This window comes from Etheostoma spectabile, unplaced genomic scaffold (genome assembly GCF_008692095.1).
Source record: "Etheostoma spectabile isolate EspeVRDwgs_2016 unplaced genomic scaffold, UIUC_Espe_1.0 scaffold352, whole genome shotgun sequence".
NCBI lineage: Eukaryota > Metazoa > Chordata > Actinopteri > Perciformes > Percidae > Etheostoma > Etheostoma spectabile.
In genome coordinates, this window is record NW_022605591.1 from 512653 (window position 1) to 532497 (window position 19845).

Genomic DNA, 19845 nt, shown 5'->3' on the forward strand with positions numbered 1-19845 from the left:
TTAATTGCTTGAATTCTGCAGTATGCTCTGGCACAAAGGAACACGAATCAGCTGGATTTTCGAGAAAAGCCACCGTTGAAAAAGTTCAGCTTGCGTTCATGCTTGTGAATGTCCAAAATTAGCTTATTACATGCTTACATCACATAATTCTTATATAAATAGACTTAATATTTTCCTCATGGGCTAATTGTTGCTATTTTGAGGAAGGCCCTGACTGGACAGCACAACCCAGAAGAGAAAGGATCCCTTTTTTAATGTTAAAACAGGAGTCTTCAGATGTGGGAAACGCTGTTAAATATCAAGATCACTTTGTTCTTAGTTTGATCTCTTGGTTCAATTAGTTTTGTTAGAACTGTTTCCACATGTTTGACACTAGATGGAAGCAACCACAAGGTCTGAAAATGTCAACTGTATAGAAAATGCTTTTAGGGTTTTTCTCTCCTAATAGGTTCAGAGGCACAGATTGTAAATTCTAACTCCACTTCATGTATCTGGCAACTTTATAGAACGGTGTAGATTTAACAAACCAACAGTTTAAAGTGTTACAAATTGGCCTTATCGTCAACTACATTTAGCTGTTAGGACATTAGTACTTTACATTCAATTCAGGACTTTTAATGGAGTTTTTTAAAAGTGGGGTGTTAAGTTTAAGAGATCTGAGAACTGCTTCCTCCACTTAGTATTTTGTTTTCTCAGTTGTTCTGTCAAGTCTTTTTTTGCTGTAGTCTTTCATTATTATAACTCAGTTATCAATAATGGTCTGAGGCAGAGGGTGATATGTTCAATTTAAGATACATTGATTATTTGTAATAAATTGATTTGTTTGTTTGTGGAAATGTTGGAGGAAATTGAATTGTGTGCGTGTTTTACAGTAGTGGTCACTTTATTAGGTACACCTGTACAGTCTAATGCTATCAATAGTATCCACAGCTATTCATTCTAGCATCTTTTTGGGCCCTCCTCATATAAAGACCCTGGGTACTCAGTCCCCTTTCCCCCCAAGTCCGACGCCCCTGGTCAACCATAAAGTCAGATGAATCAAGTTGTGGTCTTGATTTCTTTGCAGTTTCTACAAAATCCCTTAAAGGTTTCCAGTAATATGCCCTATGACACAATTTCCACACACTTCCCATGTTATATTCACTTCCTTAACAGAATTCCTCTTTTCTGACAAAGTCTTGTTGATTTTTTGTGAACTAATTTGTGGGGAGACCCCCTAACAGGGTGTCATTGGCCAAAAATTGATGAGGGGGAAAAAAACACACATCGTAGGTTTCCTCTTTTCAGTGGAGGTTAGGGCTGGAAAGTCCCATTAGACTTCCAACGTTTGTCTGCTGAACACAGACAATATGCCCAGCTAGCCACAACTCATCAGGGAGCAGGAAACATTGATGACAGAGGGTGGGAGAGTTCAGCAGGAGTCTGCAGCCCCCTCACCTTCAGGAAGCAGCAGCAAGCTCACACACGTGTTGTCGGATGGTAGTGTGAGTCCCCGGTGTTAGGAACCTGGAGGAAACAGGTGCCCTCAGCTTCATTGTTCCCACAAAAGCAACCAAGAAAAAGGAAAAATCTGGAAAATGGCGGGACAGATTAACAGAAGATGTAATCCATGGGTAGAAAGAGTGAGTTAATGAGAGGAAGGAAGTCCAGAGAGGAGAAAGGCTGAAGGAGGGAAGTGTGGCAGGGAGCGTAGGGTTTACACTGCTGCTAAATAAGCTGAGAAAATGTGGGGAGGCTGTTCAGCACTTAAAGAGCATTTTAATAGTAGCAATATTAATAATTTTTTGTTCCAAAGACGTTTTAAGTATGAAATTAAATGAGACACTGAACACAAAAAAATCCAATTCATATAAAAATGATTTAATTTAGATTGTACAAACCATCTTTGTCCAGCAAATAAACTCATACACATACAACTGTAATATTATTACTTATGCAATTGCTTACAGTCATCTTGTTAAAATTGTTCATGTCAGGAAACAATGTATACAATTTAATTACACTTTACACTCAGTACAAGACGACTAAGTCCTTTGCCTGCTCGGACTAAAAAGCAGATATCACTGCCTCCTCTGCTTTGTTTTTAAAGAACATGCAGGCCCCAGGCCTCAAGGTTGAGATAAATACACATTTAGAATTGAATCTACTCCAGAACCTCACCACCTCTCCTTTGTAAAACTTGACTATATCTTTCGTTCAAACTGTTCACATACTCATACTCCTTTAAAATTCAGTGTACACACACCCAAAAAACATTCTACCTTTCTTTCCATATCTCGTTCCTTTCTTTTCATCCCTCCACAAACCCACAAAGAAACCTTTTTCTTAACAAAATCGCCATTGCAGAAAAGCCACCCAAGATTTCTAAACAACTCTATAGATGCATACTAATAATCAGCTCCAAGCTCTAAAAGTCATTTGTAAAGGTCTCTTTCTCCAAATGAAATCAATTGTACGTGAAACTGCTCATTCAACCACACTGTTGAAAGTTATGAATTACCACCTCATATTCAGAAACCAGGTGCTAATCTTATAAAATTGCTTAAGTTAATTCATTCGCCAAATTTCACATTTTATGACAGATTCAGATGTTATTCCGGCCAACGTGATAATTGATGATGATGATGAATGCGTCAAAGTGCTGAGGTCTTCAGCAGGCCTGCAGAATGGGCTGGGAGGGCTCGGTCAGGACCTTGTAGCGGATCTTGGTGTTGGTAACGGCCCCGTGTTTCTGGCGCAGGTGAAGCCGCAGCTGACTCTTGTGGCGAAAGTGTAAATCACACTTCTCACACTGAAAAAACAGAATACAGATTAAACAGCAGTGGCATGAAATGATCTTCTGTGTGTTATGTGCTGTGGGTTTGTTGTATATTAGCCGAACAGGCAGTGTGTGTTTCAGACTTACAGTGTAAGGCTTCTCTCCAGTGTGAATGCGCAAATGGCTCTTCAGGGTCTGCAGGTGGCGGAAGCGGGTGCCACATGTGTGGCAGGGGTAAGGTTTCTCCCCCGTATGGATCAGAACATGGGCCCTCAGATGGGCAACCTAACAGCAGGACCAACCACACAAACAAATTGACAACTGTGACAAGGTTTGAATTTAAAAACGTTATCAGCCTAAATAAACCCTCAGACATCACAGATTAACAACAAATGAAATTGTGGTGTCCAAACGATGTCCCTGACAAGAGAATTCACAATTCAATTTTCAAATGGTCTCCTTCAAACTTGACTCAATAACATTATATTGTCTCTCTATGTAATAAAGCTCGCAAGAATTATGTAACATTAAACTAAATAATTTCTTGGTAGAGTTTATAGATACATTCTGGAGCAGGTCCTTCCTTTTTTACGCCCTACAGGACTGTTCATGAGAAAAAAAGGAAACATTTTTTGTTTTATGAAGAAGTGCACTTCCTCTCCACGCGAGCGCTCATGCATACACCCAGAGTTAACCCTCACCTGAACAAATCGTGCGCCACAGGTGTCACAGCGGTAAGGCTTCTCTCCTGAGTGGATGCGAGAGTGAGTCTTCAGGTTGGCCGGTCGGTTGAACTGGGCGCCGCACACATTACAGCGGTATGGCTTGTCACCTGCTGGGGACAAAGCTCAACGTCAGGTATTGGTTTTAAATGAAGAAAGAGAATAAGAAAAAAGATTTTTATAGCCTCACCTGAGCCAGTCTTGGTTCCTTGAAGGTTTCCAGAGTAACAGTAGGGCACGTAGTAGTTCTCACGCTTGATTGCATGTTGGGCTGCCTCTGGATCAGTGGGGTGCAGGTTTGGGAAAATGGTGCAGGGTGAGACTGAGGAAGCAGAAAAAATATAAAATGTTTGAAAAAACATTTATTTAAGACATAAAAGGAAAATGTCTGCAATATGAAAAAGGTTTGGCTTGTACCTGTTCCCTCCTTGTGAGTGGGAGGCACTGTATGGTGATTCACAGAGGGGGGTGGCCCGAGGGGAGGGGCTCGGCCAGAACCCTCGTAGCAGGAGGCCTGCCCCTGTCTGATGAAGAATGGTTCATCATTTCACATTTGCAAAAACTTTGCAGAAGAAATTAGGTTTCTTTTTCTCTCTCATCTCATCCTTCTCATTTTTCTATATTACCTATCAATCTGACCAGGCACTTCTCCAGACCACGCCTCTGTTGCTCTGGGTGTCGATCCCACCCTGTTGCTAACAGGTGATGTGTTACTTTGTGGTTCCTCCATCTCCTCTTCCTTCACCGTGGAGGCTGCACAGAGAGGGTTGAGGACTATGTACTTGTATTTTTTCCAATTGCAAGACTTTGGGTCCGGCGTGGCCTGGAGACAAACAAAGATAAACAAAAAGCTATTATTTCAATTGACATGTTAAACAAAACTTCCCAGTGGTAATATAGACAGTTTTTAGTAATCTACCACTTAGTCAAAATTATATGGTTCCTTATATTTATATCAACATAAACAACGTTTCAAATTTGAATCTTTAAACTCACCACAAGGTTTTTGTTGCAGGTGTTAGATTCTGCTGGAGAGTTAGGTTGGCAGCTGGAGCGGGCGGGGCTGTCTGGAGATGGAGTCGGGGTACCCATGAGGGACGACTCAGGCTCTCCTTTCAATTTCTTTGACCCGGGCTGGCAGGTCAGGAAAGCCCCTGACTTGAGAGAGCCCACAACCTCTGCAGGGACCCTGCAGGAGAAACAAAGGAAGTGCTGTAATGAACTAAATTGGTCAACAGACAAAGTCACACAAACCCCAGCAGCAGCAATTGGGACAACCTACAAACAAAAACCCAATAAAAACCCAAAGTCAAACCCACAGAGAATTTCTGCCACCTTCAGCTCCTTTAATCGCTTTCAGTTACACGTATAATTCTCCTACCTTGTTGCCACTGATGTTGTGAGTAATCTCTGGGGTCCTGGATTGGGCAGGTCCCCTCCTTTGGGGGCTACAGAGGCCACAGACACCCTGGAATCCAGCTCCAGTTGAGGGTGTCTTACACTCATTTTCTCCCTGCTGAAAAACAACAGATTTGTCAACCACTCAAGAGAAAAACATGCAAAATAACACATAAAAACCAACACTGGAGTTTTTTTTAATTCATAATTCATGATATAATCTAACGTTCTTCCCAGTCCCTCACCAGTGCAGCTGAATGAAATCCCGGCAGGTATTGGCCACGTGGTCCATCTGCAGGTAGGTTGCAGCAGTGAGCACCCCGGGGACGGTGCTTGGTGTCAGGGGGAGGCGGGAGGTGTACATGAAGTCGAGCAGCAGGGAGATGCTAGATGGGTCCAAGGTGTTGGGGAGAGACACGGTCATAAGCTGCTCCCCGCTGCCACCACGCCCCTGAAGCAACACACGGTGGGAGTACAGCGAATAGAAGAATCCACTAAGAGGAGAAAGGGAGTACAGAAGTAGTAAAACGGTGGAAATCCACCCAAGTAGAAAGGCAGAGAAAACCTGACGACTCCTCCACAGGGACTACTTTGTGTAGATGCACTGGTCTTAGCACCAACCTGCAGGCCACAAGCACAGCACAGTGCCCACGTAGGTGTATGTCACCGACAACCAGGGTGGTGTCTGTCAGGATGTTGCGGTGCCGGAGTTCATTCAGGTTAAGCAGCACATCGTTGGAATGGCGTGTGAACTCCTTCACGTATCCCTTGGCCGGGGCAGCAGCCCTCAACTCCTGCACTCCGTCCACCCTGTCTCCTTCCAATACTTCCATCATGTTCATCTGTAACTGTAGAGAAGGCATTATACTGTATATGAAGCAAAACCAATGCACATTATTTTGACTGTTTGCATCAGCAGAGTTATATGTTTTTAAATTAGGATGCACAATAGTTAACCTACCTGTGTGTATTTTATGGAATAAATAGACTGGAGCGTCCCAGATACATCTGTTAGGTGAGACCAGCTCCCTACTCGTACCTGCATGAGGAAAACAACAAGAAACATCCACTCTTTAATATAATTAATTAAGCTTTACTATTCACATTATTGCAAATATCAAAGGAGTAGCAAAATGCAGCAAAGTATGAGAATTCATTAAGACATTAAATGTTCTAAAAAATCAAAAATTCAACCCATTTCCAAAGTTCTACATGGACCTCTACAGTCATTGAAAACAATTCAAATCAAATGGACATCCTCGCCTCACAAACTTAAATGTTAATATAATCAAGAAAGGGCAAAATCCTTAACCATTAACAATCTAAAAATAAAACAGATCAATCCAAGAAAGCAGTCATCAGGCAGCCAACAAATTTCCAACTTACCCCGACCAGCGGGGACGAGAACTAGCGTGCTCCGCGCTGACGTCAACCCCCCCCCGGCTCAGTGCTCAGTCCACAATCAAAAATGTGGAGCAGGGGTTCACCAACAGTCTCCACTGGCTCTGAACAGCACTTTAAGGGGAGGCTGAAGAAAGGGAACTCTTTATATTGTAGTGCAGGAAGCCCTCACACAACCAGAGCTGCTCGTTTCCTCTTTCCTCAATGGCCCACGCGTACACTGGAAGCAACGCAGGAAAAGCCCTGGCCCAGGCCCCGGGCTCCAAGTATTTTTAGTGGCTTATTAGTTTGTCTAAACCCCCATTGCTCCGAACAAAGTAATGACAGGAAAGCATAGTGTGTTTTTGTGCCACGTTGAAAAAATATATTTGAGGACCCTTAGGGAGAGGCAGTACGTGCCTGGCTATCCAGAGGTAAAACATCAGTCTTCCCCCACCAACGCTTTCCTAGGACGGAGGAAGCTGGAAAACAAACTTATTGTTTAGTATGTGGGGAGTTTTTTTTCATTATTCACGCAAGTTTCACTTATATTTTGATGCACAAGTTCTCAAACTGTTTTTAATTTCTCAGCATGAATATAAGAAGCAAAGAGAAAATGTGTCATTGCTGAGTTGACCAGTTCAGGTAAATTAGTATTAGTATGTACTCCACAACAGCAAAACTTCTGGCTTGTTGCCTGAGAGCAGAGGCGTTGTGTTATGAGGACAAAAAGGAAGGAAGCAAGACCAAAACGATCGTTCTAGATGGGAGACACCTTCTCCTGGTGGTGAAAAACAACCTTAACCCCGCCCGACTGAGCGCAATGCAGCCGACAGATGTGCAGAAACTTCCCTACACACCCACACACACACACACATCTTTGTGGGGACCCGTCATTGACATAATGCATTCCCTAACCTTAACCTGCCCTACACACCCACACAGTCACCCAAACACACACACACACACACACACACACACATACACATGCGTGCATCTCACTATCTTTGTGGGGACCCGTCATTGACATAATGTAAATGTGCTGTATTTATATAGCGCTTTTCCAGTCTTAACAACTGCTCAAAGCGCTTTTACATCTACAGGATACATTCACCATTCACACACATTCATACACTGTGGCCGGGGCTGCCGTACAAGGTGCCACCTGCTCATCAGATAAACATTCACACACATTCACACTCCGATGCGCAGAACCAGGGGCATCTCAGGGTTCAGTGTCTTGCCCAAGGACACTTCGACAATGACTGCAGGGGCGGGGATCAAACCACCAACCTTCCGATTGGCAGGCAACCGCTCTATCACTGAGCCACAGCCGCCCATAATGCATTCTCTAACCCCTTACCCTAACCTTAACCATCACAACTAAATGTCTACCCTTAACCCTCACCCTAACCATAACCTAATTCTAACCCTAATCCTGAAACCAAGTCTTAACCCTTAAACATCCCTTTAAAATTGTGGGGTCCAGCATTTTGGCCCCACAATGCTGTCCGGACCCCAAAAGTATACTGTAGTCCAGGTTTTTAGACCCCACAAATGTAATTAAACACACACACATACACACAAACACACACACACACACACACACACACTTCTGAATACATCCTGTAAAGCTGTCCAGAGACATGGATGAAAACGACTGCACAGGACATCCGTCAATAATAAAGCGAACAAGAGACAAGGGAGGAGGAATTGAGATGGTGGGGGGCAAAGCAGCAAGGCAACAAGAGCTTAGAGGTCATGAATAACTAAAAAACAAGCGGAAAGTTGCCTCATTTTCAGTACAGCCTGGGGGTCACAGAATACCAGGCACAGGACAGTTAATCAAGGCGCCACACAATTGAACTACAAACTGTGTGTTTATATCAAAGTATTTCACTGGGGACATGGTAGGAAGAGGAGAGAAATCTTCTAGGTTGATTGAAATGAACCATGCCTGCATGTGGATTTTTCCGGATGAAGCAAGTGGACCTTTTTATTTTCACTGATAAGATTGAGTACTGAACCCAATCTAGCTATACAGGCAAAGAAAAATATGAAATGCTGCATTTAATATGGAGTAGCAACTTCTGTGGACTGTAAGGAAAAGACTTGTTTTAGCCTAGGTATACCTGCATGCTGGTCTAGTTTAAATATTCAGCTGCAACTTATGAAAAGTTGCTTAATGTTTATGAAAAGCAAATGTGTCAAACATAAAATAATAATTAGACAACATGACCATGTTGAGATATAAATCCTTTAGATAATATAAGTCGGAAGTAAAGTGTTGGTGTGCATGGTGTACAGCTTGTGTCCTTGTGCTTATATTTGTTTGGATGGAGGTATGATCAATGGTGGGATTTGTAAAAAAAAAAGGAAAAACCATAAAGTAAAACAACGATTAAGAAAACAGAGAGGGAGATGTAGGTCTCAGCTACTTCCAGGCATTGTGAGAAGAACGGATGAGGGGGGTGGTTGAGGAAAAGTGAGAACATTACTAAACGGGTTCACCAATAGGCGGAAGCCGTTGAGTCCATCCCGTTGGCAAGGCTTGGCAACACTATTAGTGGCTTCCTGCATGTTACCCGTCAGTGCCCATCAGCAACCCACCGACCTTGTTCTTGAGCAAATGCAGAACAACTGAAGAACTTTCTGCAAGTGTTAAATGAAGAATAAACACACTTTTGTGAAAAATGAAAGAGCAAATGAAATATTTCAACATCTATTTAACTGCTGTCTTGTCAAACAGAACAAAGACAGCCAGGAAACCACAAAGAAGGGGAATCCCTTCTTTGTGGTTTCCTGGTTGTCTGGACACAACTATATTGTTTATCTGATAACGTGTGGGCTGAAGCCATGCTTTGACTTCAAATCCCCCAGTTGGTGCCAAAGATGTTGATGGCTCCAACAACAGTAACAGATCTGCTTAAACTGCCGCTTCCTGTGATTGCCAAGCACTGTGGACAAATAAGGGCAAACAAGCACAGAGCTACGGGAAGAAGGAGCAGGAAGAAGAAGCTGGGATATCCCAGCCTTGGTTCTTTGTCCACTCATTGGCAGAGATAGATAGGAAAATAAAAAATAAAAAAGTCATAAAACCTTCCTTTAAAGAAGTGCCTTAGGGAAATCAGTGGGCCTCCAAAATGGTGCTGGGTGAAGTGGGAGGAAGAAGAAGAAATAGGGTGGGGGGTAACATGAGAAGGACAGTTGACCCAAATCTTTTGAACCACAAAATAATAAAGCAAGCCCTGACCTTAATATTAACTGCTGCTTGCATGGTGGTAATCAACTGCGTATATAGAAAAAAACAAACCCATTAAGTCAATGTTTATCCTTCAAAACCCAAAATAAAGTAACCTTAAATATCAATACAGTAAACATAAATCAAATGTTGAGAGCGTTATGCTAATTAACAATATAAAGCACATCATGAGTTGGTACAGCTCCGTTGTCCTCAGTTTTCTGTGGTCAGCATTATTTGTGTTTTCAATATTTTTCTAACGTGTAAAATGAATAAAGATGGGAACAAACTGCTTACATTTGGTTGCCAATGTTCACAGTTTGCATTGGTTGTCATTACAAATTAAGTTTAACATTATCACACTAATGCACACGTTTTAACTATTTAATATAATTATTAATAATTTAAATATTTTGCAAAATCATCTGTAATTTTTTTTTCTTATTTTATTTTCAAATGTTACTTTTATTTTACTTTTATCAAACGTGTACATACATCTAAGTAGAGGACTTGAATGCATATAAGATTATATGATTTATTTATTTTACTATGTATTTTGGGATGAATAACATTCTATTTAACCTTATCTTTAAATAATTATTTACTGTCATATTATTGCAGTTTTTAGTATTTTTAAGTATATTGAAAGTAAATATGCTAGTATAAGTTTGTATACACGTGGTCGAGTTTTGCACTTATATTTTTCAAAATTCATGTCACCCCCCCACCACACACACACACACACACACACACACACACACACACACACACACACACACACACACACGCACACACATACACACACACACACACACACACACGACAGCGGTTACGTCACACGTCGGGAATGCACTGAGGAGCTGCTGCTGCTTCTGCTGCTGCTGCTAAAGGCCTCTGGATCCGTCACAAAGTAGGTGAACGACGCTAAATCGAAAAGAAAGTTATCTCGGGACAACTTTCACTGACCTTTGAACATTTAGAAATAGGCAAAGATTGTTTGTGAGGCTTATTTCAGGCGGTAGGTGTTGGTTGTTCGTTGTTTCCTATTCGGTTGTATTGAAGTTAGCCTGGAGGCAAGGCACGAGCTTTCCTCGAGTTCATAACAGGCTATAGCAAACAAGTAAACAAGCCTGTTATTAAAGTTAATTATTGCGAATTATCCTCCACGATGGGTTATTATATTACTTAAGTAGCATGTTTAACACACATGTGACGCACAAAGGACAGATTTGGACGACCAACAGAGCAGTTATAGCTAGCTAGTCTCTCTACTCATTGAAACGAGACGTTAAACAAGAACATGCCACTTTCTGTCTTTAATGCGACGTATGTGATTTATTTTACCAATTTTATATTGTTCTTATTTTGTAGATGAGACTGAAGGGAAGAGGAGAGTCACTGTAAAAGGTAGGACATGCTAATAGGATGCTAATTTTGATTGGGTAATTTACGAATATAGTTTTTATCCTAAATCTTTACCCATATTGACTTAAGTTCTGTTGTCTTTCTGTTATTTTGTTCAATTTAACTAACCCATATCGCTAGCTACATTGTTACAAACAAAGAATATGTTAAGCTAACCAGAGCATCTTGCCTTCAAAATAAATGCGTGCAAAAAATCCCTAGTGTTACAGAATGACAAGACCAGCGTGTATAGAATATGAGTCAATGAGGATGATGTAAAATAAGTTTGCATTTGATACCAGTCATTTCAGGTCCACTCCCTTTTTCTCGAGTTTCTCTGTTGCTGTAAGGCTTAAGGTTGGTCATTTTATTTTGAAAAATACCGGATGTCGTATTTGTTTAGTCGTGCTTGACTCTAGTGACTGTCATGAACTTTGACTTTTCATGAGCAGTTACACCTCCTGTGCAAGAGGTCCAGCCGAAATAATAGGAGGACAAATGCACGAGCTATGTGGTTTCAAATGAAATAAAAACGAACTCATAATTGGCTTCAAAGCACGCACAGTGATAAAGATTATTTCCCTGGCCAAGCCATCCTCGGATTTGAGTGTGTGCTCATCCGGATTCAGAGGCTTAATTCAGGGCCATTGTGGAGGTAGTGGTTACTCTTTCCTTCACGTGGTTACTGTGAAATGTCAGTCAAGTCCATGCTGATACTGTTTTAATGATAATAACAACCCCATGAACATAAAAATAAACGTTAACCAACCAAAAGACCTAAATACCATGTTCAGGCATTATAATTTTGTATGTCAACATCATCTTCTCTTCCATCATTATAATCCTCTTACCAACAAGGATTTATGATGGCCACACTGCCCACACACAATCAGTCTGAGTGGGCGGTTCATTTTTCTACTCAAAACTGACAAAACTGATTTGTTTTGGCTTGTCAATTGCATCAATAACACAGTGGCTTTCCAAAAAGGATACTACAGTACATAATTAAGCTTGTGTCCTTTGTGCATGTAGAATAGATCATTTAACTCAATTTTTGTATTGTTATTTTCCTTTGTAATATTAGTAAATGTAATATCAGATGCCAACAGAGGTTACCAGAGCACACAGGGATATTACTTAATCTAACCCCCACTGGTATTCAATTTAGAAAGATGTATAGAGAGAAAGTGTCTTGTTATTTGTAAAGAACAATATTTGTTTGTTTGTTTACCCCCAATAAAGGATCCTATTTTCCTTGTTAGGTGATTTGTGACAGTTCTATAAATCTCTCACATTTATCAATGTATTTCCTTAAAGACCTCAGTATCTTTGGTGCAAGTCAGCACTTTGTGGCCCAGCTGTGTGCTGCAGCGTTGTTATTTATCCCACAGAGAGTACATAGTAATAAATTGTTATTATAAGCCAGGTGTTCACATGTATACAGACCCATATCATTACACAACTGTTCCTGCCCTGTTTTTGTCTCCACTTCATTTGGAAATCAATGATACCAGTGTGTAAACACCCAAAGACAATAACCATTGTGGCAGATAACAAGCGAGGGGTAACCACAGATTTGCACCTGTTTGTGAATTTGTGTACAAGTTTGTGTGCTGGAGAACTATTGCATGCTTGTTTATCTAAAAGTGCACAAACACACACTCACACACGTTGAAGAGCAATGTGCGAGCCTGCTGGAAATCCCCGAGCCTTTCAGAATGGCTGCTCTCTTCCTGCTCCTCAACTAGAAGCCTATTGTTCAATTTGTGTGTGTTCCCATTGCCATAGGAAACAAAGTCTGAAGCATCCCTTAGTTTCCATTGGTTACCTATGACACAAATACACACAGCAGCCACAGCTGTGCTCATGCAAATTATGGATGAAAGAGGAAGATCATGCATACTCAGTCAACTGATATTGGGCAAAGCAAAGTCAGTATTTAAAAATAAATGTTCCAGTCATATTACAATATAAAGTTTATTTTAAAAAAAACAAACAAAAAAAACATGGCGGAAACATTTTCCTTCTTCTTTTTTGTCTCAGAACCCTGCCATGTCCGGTCCCACCTGGCTTCCACCGAGGACTCTGGATAGCCCAGAGCGAGCTGTGCCCCAGATGTCTCACTCTGCCGGGTCAGCAATGTACCGAGCCCCCAACAAAAAAGGGACATCCGACTTCCGGCCAAAATATGGCCCCTATGAGCAGAATGGAGGAGGAGGAGGAGGAGGAATGGCCACCAGGTACATGGCAACTGGACCCACAGGTAACAAGACTACTAGACACAAACCAGAGTCTTTTGGGTGTACTTTCACAAATCAGATCCCAAAAATACATTAATAGCATCACTTTATTAAAATTTCCAGTTACATTTTACTTTATGCATAAGTCATAAAAGTTTTTTTTGACATAACGTTTCTTTTAGTAAGTGTCATTCTGTTTTGTCATGACAAGTTATGGTTATTGTTAGGGTCCATGTGTCATGACAGTCTTATGTAGATACCTTCAAGAAAAGTGTTACCAAATTTTCTTCTTTCCCCCCTAATTTCCAAACCCTCAATATTTAAATATATATATATGTGTGTGTGTGTTTTAGTTTAAAGAATTTCGTAAATGTTTATCTTTTGATTGTCTTGGGACAATTGTCTTTTTGACATCTATTCTCTAACCTAAAGGTGGGCCCATTCATCATTCGTCGAACGATCACTATTACCCCCCTCCCCATGGTCCCAAAGAAGACCATATATGGAGCCCTCACATGGACAGCTATGAGCTGATGGTGGGTGCATTTTCTTCTATAGCTTTGCTGATAACAAAACATCTCATAAAACATCTCTGAGTTGTTTTGTGTGCATACATTTGGACCTCTGGCTTTAAAGAAACCTCTGGACTGTCCTCTGGACCGTCCTCTGGACCCCATAGAGAAAGTAGGGGAGAGACGGATGTTAGCCAAACTGACATCCATCATGGACAACACCTCTCACCCCCTACATGACACTGTGGGGTCCCTGAGCAGCTCCTTCAGCAGCAGACTGATACACCCACGGTGTAAGAAGGAGAGGTACCGCAGGTCATTCATCCCGGCCGCTGTCAGACTCTACAACACCAGCACTACCTGATAGTGTTGTAGTTTCTGTTCCTGTTGTTCATTTAATCCACACACTCTCTGTATATCTTTTATCTGTATTTATATTTTTCAATAACAAGTACTTAATTTTTCCATATTATTCATGGTCACTGGTGAATATAACTTATATTATGGTTACCTACTTTTCCTTTATAACTTTAATTACATATTCAGTTTAATTTTAAAGTCACTTTGTTACACTGCAATATTGTTTTTTGTACTATGGCAACCGCACTTTACTTTACAAAACCTTTATTTGACGCCACTTTACTTCAGTCTACCTTCTGCTCATTGTCTACTGTTCGCTTATTTTTAATTTGTGTGCTTACTTGTTTGTTTGTTTTTTGCTGTTATTGTTGAGAATTGTGGGATGAATAAAGTATTACCTTATCTTAAGCTGTCACTTTCACACGGTAAAAGATATCACTACGGGAAAAGGTTTGCATCTTATGTTTTCATTAATACACAGTCCTTGTGTGTATTAACATGTTTCTTGTGCTGTTCTGTTGTTAGCATCGTGGTCCTGAAAGTCCAGCAAGTTATCACTCCAAAATCGATGCTGATATTGACTCCCTCACCAGTATGCTCGCGGATCTGGACAGCCATCCACAGGACTCCAGCACACAAGTAGGGGAAAATATGTCATTGACGTACTGTAGTTGCTTGTTACTTTCATAATCATTGTGCAAATATTGCCACTGGTACTTAACCCTTGTGTTGTCTTCCCGTCAACCATGAACTTGTCCTTCCGGGTCACAATTGAAAATGACCTTTTTTTTGCCTTTTTTTTCGGACTTTTAGTTTCTCTTTTCGATGCTTTCTACACTTTTTTAAAATAAATGTTTAGTCACTTTTTTCAGCACTTTTTTAAATTTATGGTCAATAAATCTAATTTATGACATTATACCCAACAGAAAGTAATACTTATTTTGACTAATAGTTAATTTCAGAGGATGTTGAGTGAATCACAGTTTATGTCAAAGCGGGATACTGTATAAAAACTATTTTAACATTTTTTCCAAATGCTATAAAATTGAATGAAATCATTAGTTTTACCTGGGAATAACGTTGTATCCACATAATGTATATTCATGCATCCATGGATGTACATTATATGGACGAAACCCAGATGTCTAATATTAAAAACGTTAAAAGGACAAGGACAGCACAAGGGTTAACTGTATACATTTTCTCCCCACAGCTGTACGACAATGTGCCTTACAACAAGTACCTCTCAGGGGATCACTATAAGCCTGCACACCAGAGTGCAGCCCCTCCTCTGGGTCGGCCATCCAGGGGCTACCCCCCTCATCCCCAAAGCCAATACCACCCAGGGCCCCCCTACACCGGCGATCTCCAGTCACCTCAGTACTCCACCTCCCACCAGCAGGACTACTACTCCTCTTCTTCAACCCCTAAGTCCTACTCTCAGCCTTACCCTCAGCCCGTCCCGGCCTCCTACACCACTGCCTCAACTCCCACTGGGCCCAGGTTCAGCGTCCAAGTCAAGACAGCACAGCCTGTCACCTACTCTCAGACCGGCAGGCAGGCTGAACAGGCCTACACACCACCCCCTCCTCGCCAGCATGTGTCACGCCCCCCTCCTCAGACTCAGACAAGTCCGCAGGACTGGTACCCTTCACATCCCAGCTCACAAGCTCAGGAGATGCACTCCGAGGCGGTGTACAAGGGGAGCGGCTCAGGACCTGGAGGAAGAGTTAACCAGGTTCCAATGTCTAAGAGAGGGATGGAAAATAATCAAACGGGGCCGGGGGCTGCACAGAGTCCTGCTTATCAGTCCAGCAAGGTAGGGACACATATCTACATATTAAATGTGAGCTTTAAAGGAAATTGTGAAATTGGAAAGAATCTCATATCCTCAAATTAAAAGATTTAAATGCCTTACTTTATGAAATGTTAATATGCTTTTCTACAAAACTGTTTTTATTTAACACAAGCATCAATACAATAAAATTACATTTGAATTAAATCATATCTAATAAAAGAGACAAATTATGAATCTGAGCAGACATTGTATGTACATAACCAGCCTTAAAAATCATAAAAATTAGATTAACCTGGGTTATAAAAGGAATGATTTCTTGTCTTTGTATCCTCTTTTCGTCCCGCAGGGAATAACAACAACTAGGCCTGAAGAAGAGTTAGATCGACTAACCAAGAAGTTGGTATATGATATGAACCACCCCCCTGTGGAGGACTATTTTGGTACAGCCGCTACTCATTACATTTATGACACAGCAAAACCTGCATTCTGGCATTTAAAATGATATAGATACATATACAACATTTTTACTTTCAGGCCGCTGTGCCCGCTGTGGTGACAACGTGGTCGGTGATGGCAGTGGCTGTATTGCCATGGAGCAGGTGTTCCACGTGGAGTGTTTCACATGCATCACCTGCCATGCCCGTCTCCGAGGGCAACCCTTCTACGCTCTGGACAAAAAGAGTTACTGTGAGAGTTGTTACATTGTAAGTAAAGCATCCTTAACAAATAAAACAATGCCTGTTTTTAATGATTTATGTTTTTGAGTTCCTGGTTTATTGTACTTTCTCTTGCGATTTGATATATTTTATTTACGTGGCATGCCACTAAGGGTCCCATTCTAGACGGAATTACATGACACCAATTCAACAGTAATTTCATCCACAGCTTCTGGTCCAAAATCCACACACAACAATCTACTTTGCACAAAATAAAGAGTAAAGTAACATTACAACAGTCACAACACAATAGTGTAACCCATAATTTGTCCAACTAGAACTAAACATTTCATACATAAAACAAAACTACAGAAAAAAATCAACAAACAGGGAATGTCACTTCCAGACAGCGATTCATCGATACAAAGCAGTCTACCTTTCATAATGCTTGTTTTAAAAAGTCTGCAAATAAAAATGTTTTATGTTCAAACAACTTGCAGCCATTGCTACTCTGATCCACATACCTCTTCATACTTTTCTTGTCAGAGTACATTGGAGCGCTGTTCAAAGTGCTCCAAGCCCATCCTGGACCGTATCCTACGGGCCATGGGAAAGGCATACCATCCTCGCTGCTTCACTTGTGTGGTTTGTAACTGCTGCTTGGACGGGGTGCCCTTCACCGTGGATGCCACCTCTCAGATACACTGCATTGATGACTTTCATAGGTATAAAGACATTCAAACACTGTGATGTTATTCCTGAGTTTCTTTTTGAACTAAGTTATTTAAAGATGAGTGACAGGCAAGTCCACTGACCAGTAAATGTTGATGCGTGTTCTCCCTGACAGGAAGTATGCTCCTCGCTGTTCAGTATGCGGTGAGCCCATCATGCCCGAACAGGGCCAAGAGGAGACAGTGAGGATAGTTGCTCTGGACCGCAGCTTCCATGTTAACTGTTACGTCTGTGAGGTGAGTCAACTAGGTTTTATAAAAAGAATTACCATAAAACATCAGGATTTGTTAATTTAAAACTTATTTCATAGAGTTTTGTCAGTTTTTATTGATTGAAGAATAAAGAACTGTAAATGTTATTTCTTGTTTTCATTAAAGGATTATGTCAGTCATAAAAGGCATATAACATCTTGATTAGTGCAATACGTGTGCCAAAATCCTAAACTTTCCAGAAAAGTGTAGGATTAAATTACCACATTCTCTACAGTATTTTTTTTTTTTTACTGGATTTATTACATTTCTGCATTTATTTTCGGATGAGACCACGTGAGTGTTTATTTGACCTGACCGGAGTGTCTGTGTTGATCAGGAATGTGGTCTCCTGCTGTCCTCTGAAGGGGAGGGCCGAGGCTGTTACCCGCTGGACGGCCACATCTTGTGTAAGAGCTGCAGCGCTTGCCGCATCCAGGACCTTTCAGCCAAAATCTCCACTGACTGCTAACAAAGCCTTTTGCGTGCATCCGCTCCACCTTTTCAGCACTCTCACCAATCCACGCACAGTCAACATATTACACATTACTGATGGCACAGACAGGAAATGCCCCTGCTTTGCTCAGACTCGTGAGGTGCTCGTTTCTTTTCTTTTTTCTTGGTTGTGCTGACTATGACATGAACTTTGCTATAGTTCCCTCTGTTGGTATCCAGCTGTAACTTTATTTGCAGAGGTACATGTTTTGAGATGGAGTCCTGATGTAGCAAACACCTAACTAGTTTCCTTTCAATCAGATGTCGTTTTTTTATTTGGTACACAGCTGCCCCATTTTTTTACGTTTAGTTCAGTATTAGTATGACTGTGGCCTGACCTGCAGGCAGCTTGGGCTCCACTTACCATTTATGGGTACTGCTCAACTATTAGCTTGCACGTTATTATCACTGTCTAAGACAATGGAAGTATGGAAGCATAACATAAATTTGACCTGAAAATGAGGGTCTTTTTTCAAAGAAGCAGCTATAAATGACATTTGTAAAACACTAAATGTCAAAGTGTAGAACTGCCTCAAAGCAAGCATATTAAAAGCACATGATGCAACAACTGTGACTGTACATAACAGGCTGGTTTGGTTTGACAATCAAACTGTTCCCAACTGTATTAGTAGTAGCCTTCAGTGCAGTGGATATTTGCAGTGGAGTAGCCTCCTATAGCAGGAGAAATGTAGACAAAAGGAATGTGTAGTTAACCTCACAACCTAGTGATTTTCCTTTCTTTGAGCTTTTATTAAATGCTACTACAATATTTGCTACAACAAATCTCTTGCACATCTCCAACATAATATCATGTTTAGTTATTAAATTGGATCTCATAACCGGATCGTTGCCATTTTTTAAATCATCGAGAATAACACTTTGAATGTCTACAACACGCAATCTTGCTTTGGTGTGAATAACATTTGTTGTTGGTTGATACTTGACTGTTACATTGAAGATGATGGTGCAATGAAGTCAAATGCTTTCTTCTGTCTTAGGAAAACAGGGTGTTGGTTTGCTTGAAAACATCTGAAATTTTAGATCATGTGAATAGTTTATATATGTCATGTGTCAGTTGGAGGACCCTAAACTTATACTCAATTTACAAGTATCAACTAATTGATTTACTTGACAAATACTTTTACATACTGGTTAAAGTGGAATTGAATATGATTTTGGAATACAACTTGTGGATTTGAGGGTTGTTCATCCTGGCACTCGTGTGGGCTGAGTCGAGACTTTGGAGCTACAGTATTTGTTATGATTATGTCTAACCTCCATTTTTCCGTCCGTATTTTGTATTTGTGTAACTTAAAGGGCTAGAAATTTGGAAGCCTTATCTCAAGGATGTCCTTCAGTTTCATAATGATCCTATTTTTGAAAGTGGATTTGTCTATAAAATCTTGTAATCTTTTTTTGATCATACTAAAATGGTTCAGTTGCATTTTTTTCTTGTTAATTTATATCCTGATGTATCCTGCTTTTCATCACCAAGGTTATCATCTCATTCACGCTCATATGTGTCATTTTTAAAATCCTGACCCTTCAACTCATGTGTAATACTCCTGGAATTCCATCTCATCTGTTTATTATGCTTACCGTGTGTTCAATTTGAATTGCTGAATTGTGAATTGGAGCCTGTCAAAGGCAGAGGTACTGCAGCAGACCTCGTCCACTGATGAGTTGACACAGGCATTTTGTACAGAATAAGCAGGATGATGAAGTAGAAATGGTAGTTGGTTACATTACATGGGAGAGCATGTAAACACATGGGTGGAGTTTCTCATAATACAAGTTGTAGTAACACAGTTGATTATTAAAATGACACGTACATCGGTATACTTGTCAGTTTTTATACAAACACTGTCATGTTCAAAACTTAAAGGAACACTCCACTGATT

General features: G+C 40.8%; 2 protein-coding genes across 3 annotated transcripts; one reads left to right on the top strand and one right to left on the bottom strand.

Annotated features, from left to right (window-relative positions):
* Positions 1 to 1839: 1839 nt before the first annotated feature.
* bcl6b (BCL6B transcription repressor) lies at positions 1840 to 6498 on the bottom strand. Its single transcript, XM_032511353.1, has 12 exons — positions 6265 to 6498; positions 5840 to 5917; positions 5500 to 5726; positions 5124 to 5372; positions 4862 to 4996; positions 4477 to 4669; positions 4107 to 4303; positions 3898 to 4004; positions 3671 to 3802; positions 3460 to 3590; positions 2906 to 3043; positions 1840 to 2791 (listed from the first exon to the last, which is right to left on the bottom strand). The coding sequence occupies exons 3-12, from the start codon at positions 5718 to 5720 to the stop codon at positions 2651 to 2653; spliced, it is 1644 nt and encodes a 547-aa protein (XP_032367244.1). The 5' UTR covers positions 5721 to 5726; positions 5840 to 5917; positions 6265 to 6498; the 3' UTR covers positions 1840 to 2650.
* Positions 6499 to 10297: 3799 nt separating this feature from the next.
* On the top strand, positions 10298 to 19783 carry trip6 (thyroid hormone receptor interactor 6). 2 transcript variants are annotated; one of them, XM_032511338.1, is made up of 11 exons: positions 10298 to 10409; positions 10871 to 10906; positions 12947 to 13166; positions 13576 to 13679; positions 14541 to 14654; positions 15229 to 15834; positions 16160 to 16253; positions 16348 to 16517; positions 17016 to 17194; positions 17317 to 17437; positions 17790 to 19783. In XM_032511338.1, the coding sequence occupies exons 3-11, from the start codon at positions 12956 to 12958 to the stop codon at positions 17919 to 17921; spliced, it is 1731 nt and encodes a 576-aa protein (XP_032367229.1). In that variant the 5' UTR covers positions 10298 to 10409; positions 10871 to 10906; positions 12947 to 12955; the 3' UTR covers positions 17922 to 19783. The 2 variants fall into 2 exon arrangements, with proteins under 2 accessions (XP_032367229.1, XP_032367228.1); XM_032511337.1 differs by lacking the exon at positions 10298 to 10409 and adding an exon at positions 10429 to 10517 and having other exon boundaries at positions 15229 to 15833; positions 16156 to 16253.
* Positions 19784 to 19845: the final 62 nt, after the last annotated feature.

Bases quoted from the DNA above. Each gene is read 5' to 3' on its own strand.
- bcl6b (XM_032511353.1), bottom strand. From the start codon at position 5,720: ATGAACATGATGGAAGTATTGGAAGGAGACAGGGTGGACGGAGTGCAG. The intron at 5,373-5,499 runs GTTGGTGCTAAG...TTCTCCTCTTAG, and splicing joins GCTGTGCTTGTGGCCTGCAG to TGGATTCTTCTATTCGCTGT. The intron at 2,792-2,905 runs GTAAGTCTGAAA...CTGTTTTTTCAG, and splicing joins CTGGAGAGAAGCCTTACACT to TGTGAGAAGTGTGATTTACA.
- trip6 (XM_032511337.1), top strand. From the start codon at position 12,956: ATGTCCGGTCCCACCTGGCTTCCACCGAGGACTCTGGATAGCCCAGAG. The intron at 16,254-16,347 runs GTACAGCCGCTA...TTTTACTTTCAG, and splicing joins CCCTGTGGAGGACTATTTTG to GCCGCTGTGCCCGCTGTGGT. The intron at 17,195-17,316 runs GTATAAAGACAT...TCTCCCTGACAG, and splicing joins TGCATTGATGACTTTCATAG to GAAGTATGCTCCTCGCTGTT.